This window comes from Chinchilla lanigera, unplaced genomic scaffold, assembly GCF_000276665.1.
Source record: "Chinchilla lanigera isolate Chin_1 unplaced genomic scaffold, ChiLan1.0 scaffold00036, whole genome shotgun sequence".
NCBI classification, from domain to species: domain Eukaryota; kingdom Metazoa; phylum Chordata; class Mammalia; order Rodentia; family Chinchillidae; genus Chinchilla; species Chinchilla lanigera.
Window position 1 is genome coordinate 21,385,834 of NW_004955437.1, and position 10,417 is coordinate 21,396,250.

At 56.2% G+C, this 10,417-nt stretch overlaps 1 protein-coding gene across 14 annotated transcripts in view; it reads right to left on the reverse strand.

The window, feature by feature from the left end:
• Col13a1 (collagen, type XIII, alpha 1) overlaps nucleotides 1-7,552 on the reverse strand; it is a 136,976-nt gene extending 129,424 nt beyond the window's left edge. For 8 of the 14 annotated variants that reach the window (XM_013517032.1, XM_013517028.1, XM_005390075.2 and 5 more), the window contains exon 1: nucleotides 6,700-7,550. In XM_013517032.1, coding sequence (XP_013372486.1) covers nucleotides 6,700-6,981 — 282 coding nt within the window. In that variant the 5' untranslated portion in view covers nucleotides 6,982-7,550. Of the gene's footprint in view, nucleotides 1-6,699 lie in introns of all 14 variants that reach the window. The other 6 variants (XM_005390076.2, XM_013517035.1, XM_013517030.1 and 3 more) reach the window with 3 other exon arrangements.
• Between the last annotated feature and the right edge of the window lie 2,865 nt (nucleotides 7,553-10,417).

Sequence of the window (10,417 nt, forward strand, 5' to 3'; positions counted from 1 at the left end):
TCGGGGAGGCGGGCGTGAAGAGCTCCAGCAAATGTCCCTTTAACCCAATCCTCTTTCTGAAACCCCGAAACCAGGGGTCATTCTTCCTGGCCCGTCCTACAGGCCCGACCCAGAAGTACCCTCCCAGGATCCCCGTAGCCTAACAGTAAACTGTGCATGTCTAGAACCAGGGAGAGTAGAAGCCCAGGTCTGGGACAGGGCTGGGGCGGCCAGGCCTCCCTGCTTCAACCTAAGGGGCAGGGAGAAATGCGGCCACTGGTGGGAGGCTGGGTGGCAGGGGAGCCCGTGGCAGTGGGAAGGACCTGCCTAAGCCAACAGTCAAGAATGAAGACCAGGGTTACTCCAGTCTGTGGAAGGCTGCACGGCTGGGGTGGGGCTGAGGAAGGGAAAGGGCGGAAGGGACCGAGGCCCAGTCCAAGTGGACCCTAGCCATGAAGGGTGTCGGGAAACCTCACAGCAGCCTCCAGCCAGGGAGACAGGAGACCAGTGTCCCTCCCAGAGGCCAGGCCCAGCCTTACGGGCAGGCAGTTCCGTCCCTTTGTGCTCAGCTTGCCTAGGCTCTTTGAAGGAGCAGGGCATGAGCTGCCAGCAGCCTCCACCCGCCCCAAAGTGCCTTGGAGAGCTGTCTGTGGGGATTCCCTACCCCACCCCACATCCCCCCTGCAAATGGCAGCACTGATGGGAGACAGGGAGTGTCAGTGTGGGGTGTTGCTGGGGCCTCAGTTTCCCTTGGGAACACCTGCTTACTTCTCTCACTTACTGAAGACTCAATGAGCTGCTCTGAGGTCAGGGTCCAACTAAAGGAAGTAAAGAGAGGAGCGAGGGCTGTGGCTCAGGGGCAGAATGCTTCCCTGGCATGCATAAGGCTATGTGTTCAATGCCAGTATTTGGTGCGGGGAAGCCCACAAATCTTTGAGCCTGCCCTTGGGTGATTCCATTTTTCAGAAAAGTGATGGCAGCAGAGAACCTACTGTTGATTTTTCTTTAAATCTGGCAGTCTTTTGAAGTGCTCAGTGTGCAGCTGGACTTCTGACACTTCTCCATGACCCCAAAGCCTCCCCCTCAGCCCCTCAGGATCTGTACGGGCCCAGGTAAGGGATCTGGCCAGTGTTTTTCTGGCTCCCAAGGTGATTCTAACACAGCCATCTGGTCACTGGTCCAGGTGCAGGCCTTTGAGGACATCTGGGTACAAGGAGAAGGAAAGAGAGTAACTTTAAAACACCAGCTACTTCAGAACATTAAACCCTAGCTTGGGTCTAAAGGGGGCACCACAGCTGGTACAGAGAGACAGATATTATTTGGGAAGTTGGAGAAGGTGAAAAAGGAAAAAAGAAAAGCAAGGGCCGGTGAGCGAGCAGTAGTTGGGATTGCAACTTATATAAAACTTGATGGGAAGGACCATGATGTGCCACTGGGTGAGGCCCAGACTGGATGCTAAGCAGCTTCTGGTTGGGCACTGCTGATCCCAAGAGACAGGAACAAACCCATCCCTCACAGGCAGTCCAGAAGCCAGGCCTGGACAGGCTGGCTAGGCTCCTCATTAGGTGCAGGTGAGGAGGGTTCTTACAACAGGGGCGCGATGCGAGCCTGACACCAAGTCCGTTCAGCAAATGCCACCTCTGTGGGAGCCAAACCCACCCCCGGTTGACTGGGCCCAGCCTCAGCAGGTTAGATACAGTATGTTGCCCATATGAGTCAATCCTGGTGCCTCACGATGCCAGCTCCAGGGCCAGGATTCAAGGTCTTGAGGCTCTGTTCCTCACTAGCTGTGTGACCTTGGGGAAGTTACTTCACCTCTTTAGGCTGCCATGTTCCTTTCTGTGAGAAGGGAACTGTAAAAGTAGTAAGCACTTCATAGGATTATTGTGAAGACTTTGTGGATAGAAAGCTTTCTAGAGGTAAAAAGCTCTTTGAACAATGCCTGGCTGCACAGGAAGCACTCATAAATACTAGCTGTGAATACAAGTTGTGGCCCTGGGCCCCATCTCATCTTCTTCAGTGATGAGGAAGGAGCTAAGGGTTACAACCATGAGTGGTAACCATGAGTTACAAGGTTGTAATCAACCATGAGTTGATGATTTTATTTATCACGATGGCAGCCCTTGAGGGGATGCTGTCATGTCCATGTTCCAATCAGGGTTCTGAGTCTGGTCACATGACTAGTGGCAGAGGTTCAGGCGGGCATGCCTGCTTCACTGTTCCCCCACCTCTGCACCAAAAGCAGACACCTCAAGGGCAGCCCAGGCAAGAAAATGGAGCTCCTGACCTTGACAGTGGGGGTAGGGGAGTGGGTGCTTGTGGCTGCTCTAGGTTGGAGGTCACGGCACTGAGTCACCCCACACTCCCAGCAGGGACCACTGGATTATGCGAGTTGATCATCTGGTCTTCTGTGGACTGCTGTGAAGCCCTATTCCCAGGACACACTCCCCAAGGCAAGGCGTCAATAGCTGGGTCTGGGACTGGAGGCATGGGGGGCGTATTCCACCCCATTCAGGGCCTGCACCCACCCTCATTCCAGCATTTCCATCCTTGGGGACCCTGTCTGGAGCTCCAGTCTTTCAGCCACTGCCATAATCTCACCTCTAATCACTTTTGGCCTCTGTAACCACCTATAAATATGAGGCCATTTACCTGACAGGTGTTATTTTTAGGGGTGAGTGAATCTGCCTGGGGGTTCATTGATACTTTAGCCTGGAAGTTTCAACCAGTCCCTCTCCTAGGAGGTCTTCTCAGTGCCTGAAGAATGAGTCGCAGATAGTGGGAGGGAGGGACAGTGACACCAGTCTTCTCATCTATAAAATGGGCTCATGAGAGCGCCAATCCCTTGGGAAGCTGGGAGGATCAAGAGCCTGCATTTTGCTACCCGAGCAGTGATAGCCCTGTTACCACTGTTTTTATTACTAGGGACGGGGAGTCTGCCTGGGATCCTGCAACATTCCCCTTGAAGGTGGTGGCTGAGCACTTCCCCTGCTCCCCTGGGCCCACAAAGTAGATTTGGCCACTTTTGGTCCCTTCTCTCCCCCTGCACACTGCTGTCGGCTCTAGGTGTCATCTGATTTTCTCCATTTGGGACATTCCAGTGTCTTTCTTCATAGCAAGCAAGTCGAGTAGCAGGCAGCTGGAGTGCTCATTAAAGGTCCCAGACCTGAGCGAGGCACTGGTGGGGGAGGGGTGCCGAGGCCCGGAAACCGCACTCCGGCTTCCCCACCCCTTCCGGCTGCTGACCCACCTGACCAGTGTCACTGCCTCAGCCTGTCCTCCCTCCCTCTTCCTCCTGCCGGGCACACAGGCAGTCTCTGTCCCCAGCTTGTTTCGAGCACCCCTGCCTTCCTGGTGCCTACCCTTCGCCCAACATCCAGGCATGGTCCAGGCTCACTTGCCACAGTGCCTAGAGCCCCATAAAGGCTCACTGGTCCTGACCTTGGCCTTTGGTGGTGGCACTTCTCAGTGCCATCTCCAAGGGTCTCAGAGGGGGGACTCAGTGCAGTTTATAGGGCTCCCCTGAGGCTACATGGCTGGCACAGCTGATAGAATCCTGGGTTTGGCCCCCTGAGCTCACCAGCCGCCTACGTGCGCCGTGTGAGAGGGGGCCCTCTGCATGACTGTAACTGAAAACAAAGCCATGTGGCCTCTCTCCTCCACCTGTCCCTCTCCTCACCTGCTCCTGGCCCCTGCCCCCAGGCCTTGCCTCACCCCTTATTCTCCTCAGTCTTTGCTCAGATCTGAGGACACTCCTGGGAATGGAGAGGCCAAGGGTGGGTTCCCTCAAGTGGCTTCGGGGACACCTCTGCAGGGCTAGAAGCTACCCCTAGGACAGTGCCATGGGGAGGACTTCCTGCAGCACCACCACCCTGCCCAGTGTGGCAGGCACTAGCTTTCCTGGCTGCGGAGCCCTGGAGGTGGGGCTTGTATGACCCAGCAACTCAAATTTAAATCTTAGTTAATTTCATTAATGCACATATAAGAAGTCACGTGTGGCTGGTGGCTACTCCATGGGATGCATGTGACCCTAGAGTGTCCTCTGGGAGCCCCAGGACCATAGGCCCTGTGCCAGGCCTCTGCCAACCAGACGGCCCCTCAGTGCCTTTGACCCCAATGCCTTTCCCTGCCAACCTCAGGTCCCTAGACTATGGCCACCATGTCCAGTCACCTTCTCTGCCCGTGTCTGCCCCAGTCCTGGTCATGGCCCCTAGGCTTGCAGCAGTTTGGCCTTGCTGATTTGCCCACCTTAAACTCTCATTCTGGGAACACAAATGCCCGCCTCAGAGCCCTTCAGTGGTTCCCTATTACCCTCATGTAGATCTCACTGTCACTAAGCCCCTCTCCAGCTGAGCTGCTCCTTTCTCTCCAGCCACAGCTTCCACCTCCTTCTCTCCCACCTCCCAAAGCCTTGGACTTCCTTGAGCCCAAGGCAAAGCACTCCCCCTGGCTCCAGCCTCCAAAAGCTGTTCCTTTGGCCCTTAGCACAAAGCCCCACACTCATGCTCTTTGCCCAGCAAACTCCTACTTCCTTTTCAACTGCTCACCTAAAGATTACTTCCCAGGAAGACCACCACGACTGCCACTGCCAATAGGCTGCACTGCATACACTTACCCCGCCCCCTTCCATGATCGCCATTTCCCATACAACGTGGTCACTGCCCATTGTCTTTTTGGGTCCCACTTGCCATTATGTGTAGAGGACAGAAGTATGTCTCCCACGACATCTAACCCATAGCTGGCCCTCAGTAAACACTGGAGGACAGAGCACTGTCTACAGTGTCTGCAAACTTAGGTTCTGGTCTCAGATCTCATCATGTGACCTAGAGCAACCTATTGCCCTTCTCCGGGCCTCAGACTTCCCATTTAAAATGGGGGTCACTTCAGATGATCTTTGAGGGTGATTTTAGCTCTGGCAGATGAGGAGCCCATCTGACTGCCCATCAGTCTGCAGGGCAAACATGGGGTATGGGTGGGGTGCTGTGGGGTGTGGGTGAAGTAGCCCCACACCAAGAGCAGGAAGCGCAGTGAGGCTGCGTCTTGAACAGAGAATCAGGAAGCGGGGGTCGGGGGTGGTGGTGAGCAGGGCTCACCTTGACCTCCATAAGAGGGCGGCAAGAGTTTAAGCTCCAGAGTCAGATGCTGGTCTGGGCACAGCCAGGGCCCCGGAGGTCCAGGAGGCACCCAAACCCCCTTCTCTGCTGGCCAATCCCTGCAAACATGGGGTATGGGTGGGGTGCTGTGGGGTGTGGGTGAAGGTTCTGCATACCCTGCCAGCCAGCAAGGCCACCCACTCCTCCTACTGCACCCAGGCTTGCCACAGGCCCAGGGGACCAGCTGGGATGGATTCCCTGGGGGCTGGCAGGAGTGGGGATGAAGTGACTGGTGGCAGCCGTGGGGCACTAGTAACAGCCTGGTGCCCTGGCCTGTGGGTGTTCCTTCCTTCCCTGACCATCCTGGGGAATGGGAAAGCACAAGAGGCCCTGGAGAGAGGCCTGGCTGTAGGAAACCAGTGTGTCCTGCCAGAATGCCCACAGCACCTACCAGTTAGAGCTTGCCATCACCACCAGCATGCTGCAAACTCAGAGAGGTTAGCATAGTAGCCCCAAGTTGCACAGCTTCCAAGTAGCAGTGGGGATAAAAATCCAGGTAGCTGCAGGCATTGCCCTGCTCTTCACAGCTCCACCCTACCTCCTGCTACATCAGAGACCCTTCCCAAGCCTCCCCACGGGAACGTTCCAGTCCAGCTGCTCCAGCAGGACACCCAGACTGCAGCCTCCCCCCACCCCATTCTGCTCCACTGGGCCTGGGTCCTCTGTGCCCCTGACTCCCCGCCTGTCCCCAGGCCTCACGTTCTCAAGCCTTGGCTCTGATGGTGCCCCAGCCTTGGCTCTGGTGGTGCAGGGAGACCGGAGGCTCTCCTTCCCAGAGGGTGGTCCCTTTTCCTGAAGCCTCAAGATCGCCCGGGCTAAGGCACACATTGGCAGCTTCTAGCCCACTTAGGATCAAAGGAAGCTCAGCATCTTTCTCCCAGAAAGTGTTGCGGGCCCTTCCAGAGGCGCCTGAGTAGAAGATCCCCTTTAGGAACAGGAAAGTATGGGCTCACTTGTGCCCCAGGACAGCAGGGCCAGGCGACCCACATTTGGGCCCTGGCCGCCTGGGGCAGCAGCAAGGACCAAGACACCACTTCCAGAAAAGACTGTGCCCTCTGCCCCACGCCAGCACACTTGGCCGACTGCCTCCTCTTCCTCTTCGGATGTCGCCCTAACAGGCCGGTACCGATTCTCGTGGGGGTGGGGCTTGGGGTTCCGCACGCTGCAGCCGGGGCGCAGGGCTGGCTGCCAGCCGCGTGGGCGCGGGGCGGCTCACACCACCCCCACTAGGCCCCAGGGAGGAAGAGCAGCCTGCCTGCCTCCGCGCGGCTCCGCCCGCCCTGCCTTCCTCCACCTGCCCAGCGCGCCTAGGGCGCTCCCAGAGCGGGGTATCGGAGTCGCCTGCTAGGGCGGGAACCCGGGTCACGCTCCTGCCGCCCAGCTGCTCCGGGTCCCTGGCCGGGCGGCGTCTGTCTGTGGCCCAAGTCCTCCCACAGACAATTGGTGCGAGCCCGGGGGGCACGGCTCGGGGCGGAGAGCGAGCGCCCTTGGGCACTGGCCGGTGGAGTCTGGAGGCTGCGCGAGGGGGCGCCGCGGGGAGGGATAAAAGCCAACAAAGAGCACAGACCTCGTCCAGCAGTTGGTTGACTCGTCCCAAAATAGCCGTCTCCATTTGCTGCTCCCCGCGCTCTGCTTCCAGGCGCACTACCCGGGCCTGCAGCTCCGCAGTCCGAAAGTGGGCGAGCAGGCTGAGCGCGAGCGAGCACAGCGCCAGCGCCAGCAGCCCGCACGCCCCTGGGCTAGGCAGCCGCGCGCAGTGCTCCGCCTGCGCCACCGTACCGGGCGCGCCTAGCTCCCCCGGGCAGCGGACGCCAGCGGCTTCAGCTTTGCGGGCGCGCTCCGCCACCATCCCCTCGGGTCTTGAGAATCAATAAATAAATAAATAGAATAAATAAAAGCCAAAGCCGCTACCAAAAGGAGCAATCCAAACTGCGGAGTTAGGGGAAAGGACTTGTGTTGCTGGCAAACGTCCCTTTCCTTTGCTCCGTGCAAAGAGGACCGGAAAAATTAGCAGTAGGTGAGGGAAAGCCCAAAGTCACGACCAGCGGAAATCAGAGTACAACGAAGTGAGCAAAAAGTTATTTCGAAGAACGTTACAAGTCCAGGAAAGTTGGGGGCATCTGGCCAGCTCTCCGCGCGCCTTTCCCTTCCAGCGCGTGCCGGGTCCCCGCGTTGGTGCCGCGCAGTCGGTGCCGCTGGGTGTCTCGAGTCCCCCGGGCCAGCCAGTTTCAGTCCCCGGGCGCAGGGGCGCGCGCGGAGTGCCCCACTGGTAGAGGTGGGTCGCGGCCGCCGCCGAGGAGCGCTGGGGCCGATTCCGGCGCCTCTGTAACTTGACACACTCCCTGCGGCCGCACGGATCGGATGAGCAATCCGTGCTACTTCCCAAACTAATCTCTCCCGCCCCCTCCCTTCTCCTCCTCCTCACTCCTCCTCCACCTCCTGCGGGGCAGGCGGCCTGGATTTGTTTATTTATGCAAACTCGCCCGGGGTGGGGGGCGTGGTGTGCGGGGCCCACTGCACCCGCCTGCGGGCCCGGGAGCCCCTCTCCCGCGCTCCCTGTCCTCTTTGAAGTGACACTTGGGGTTATTTATAGACAGGAGGGTGTGTGGATTGGAGCTGGGGCTGCACTGCTCTCCCTTCTCCAGATTCCCCCCGGGAGTCCGTTAACCTGCTGCCACAGTCGCAGGATCCTGCGCCTCGGCCCTCTACCTTCCTAGAAGTGAGCAAAGCCGGCCTCTGGGACGCTCCGGACACCTGGCTGAGTCATCGGCAGGGCTTCCAAATGGACCTCGGGTCCCAGGCAGCACTATCGGAACCTCTCTCCCATTCTGGCTTCCCCCACTGCTAACCCCACTTTGGTCTCTATACCCCGAGTTCTGTAGCTCCTCCGTCGCCCCGTGGAGGAGAATTTATCCGGGGTCTACATCTAGACTCTGGGGCGAAAAGGCAGCCCTCCAAAGGCCAGCAGCCCTGCCATCCTTTTCTTTCCTTTAAGACTGAGATCTCACAAGAGACAGGAGAAGGGGAGCCGGGGGTCACACCTTGATCGCTTCCCTTCCTGCTTACAGAGATCTAAGGGCATTAGCATTCGCCCCTGTGCTGCTCCTGGACCAGCCTGCCCATTCATCTCCGCTAGCGAAGGTGAGCAGTTGTTACACTCGGCCTCCATCCCCGCAGGAGTCCCGCCTGCCCATACCCTTTCCCTCCTGCTGCCATTTCCTATTCCCATACCCACTCCCCCAGAGAAAAGCTGAGGGCCGTTTTGCATTTGTAGTTTCCTCTCTTCCTTTGTCACCTCCAGCCACTCTAAGTAAGATTTGTGTGCCAGGAGACTTTATCTCCTTGTGTCTCTGGACATTCCTGCGAATGAGGTGGTGAGATTGGGTTTTTGGAGAAAGCCAGAGCCAGGCAGGGGAGAGAAGCCTGGCCCTTGAATGTGAAAAGGAGGTGGGAGCAACTCTTCATATTAACAGGGGGTGTTGTTACAAACTGCACCATGCACTTGTGGACGGGAGGGAGTTTATGAGTAAAATAGTATCACAGCACATCTAGTAGAAGTGGCACGTGTAAGAGTGCCTTCAACTTGTGACATAGTAATTATGTCATAAGTAATAAACGTTGTCACATTGCTGCCATGGAGGAGTATAGGAAGAGAAGGGGAGCAGAAAGGCCTGGGTGGCCAGGAGCTCTGGATTCCAGTCTTAGCTCTGGGATTTCCTTAATGTGCCTCACTGAATAAGTGCACCTTTGTTTCTATGTCCCTGCCCCGGGATATCCTGTGCAGAGTACCAACCCTTGAGAACACAGGTATGAAAGACCACTAGGGGGCACTGGAGAGTTTCTCAGCTGGGTGGTGCAGACCAGGAAATTTGTGATTTGGGGCTTCCCCACTCCCTTCCAGGCAGGTATAGAGGAATTGTACTGGAAATTAATTTCAATCCTTGCTTATTCAGCAAGCTGGTCTTTTCCCTCTCAGGTTGCCAGGGGCCCTTAAATGCTAAGGCAGGGAAACCTAAACAGTATGGGGCTATGGCAGTTTTGTGACTGGGAGGTGAGAGGAGGGGGCCGTGCATTATGGACCCCAACACTGCAAACATGTCCCAGCCACACAGCTTCCTGGGACTGCTGAAGTCAGAGAAACGCAGGCATAGATCATATTCCATTATGCTGGAGTCTGTCTCTGGGCCTCAGTTTTTTCATTTTATAAAATGGGCTTATACTAAAAGTGTCTAGCAATACGGGAGGACTTTTTTTTTGGTCTTTTTGAGGCAAGGTCTCGCTATGCAGTTCAGGCTGGCCTTGAGCTCGCTTTGTAGCCCAGGCTGGTCTCGAACTCGCAACGATCCTCCTGCCTCAACCTCCCGAGTGCTGGGATTGCACCACGCCCGGTCCGGAAGGGAGGACTTAATAAGGAAATCCATATAAATCACAGTGCCTGGCACATAATAGGCACTCAATAAATGATATCACTGCTAATTCCAGGTAGGACACAGCTACCTCTGGGCTCCCAGGTTTGAAATGGGGCAAAAACTGTATCCCACAAAGAAACAAACAAGTGGCAGATAGCCTCTGTTTTCCCACAGCTGATGGTTGGATAACAGCTCAAGACAAACAAGACTTCCTGTGACATGAGGGGCCATGGACGTCCCTTTCCTTCTCTGGCATTATTTGAAATTCTGACCCCAGAGACTTTCTCCGATTAAACACTGACTTTCCCAGATAAATGTTGCAGCAAACTGGGCTTTTCTTAAACCCCTCTTTCTTCAGAGCTGGGGATCCCACCCCAGAGGCTTAGAGATGAAATGACCTTGTCTTCTAAAAATTCAGGCCACATTGCCATGCAATGACCACACGAGGCCAAGCAGTGAAAGTCCACGAGATTGTGCCAGGCCATGAGAGAAAGGGTCTCCAGGAGTCCCCAGAAAGAAGGACAGAATCTAGGAAGAGTCCCCAGGAAACAGAATTTCTGATGTGCAGCAAGAAGGTAGAGGCCTTCACTGCCAACTTTGGTCTGCAGTCGCAGTTATATTCTAGATGAAAACGGTCACTTTGGGAACCAGGATGGACCGCTAAGAGACCATGCCCCTGTGCATAAATATGGACAGTTCTTTGGGAATTTTCTGTGTTTTTTTCCCTCCACACATTTGCTCCTGTCTGCCAGGCAGGTCGTCTTCATCCTCCTGTCCTCTGCCCCATAAAATCCTGCCTTTTGCTCTGAACACAGTTTTACTGAATGAACTCCACTTCTCTTGCTCTCACCATGGTTTTACATCACCTTCTTTCTT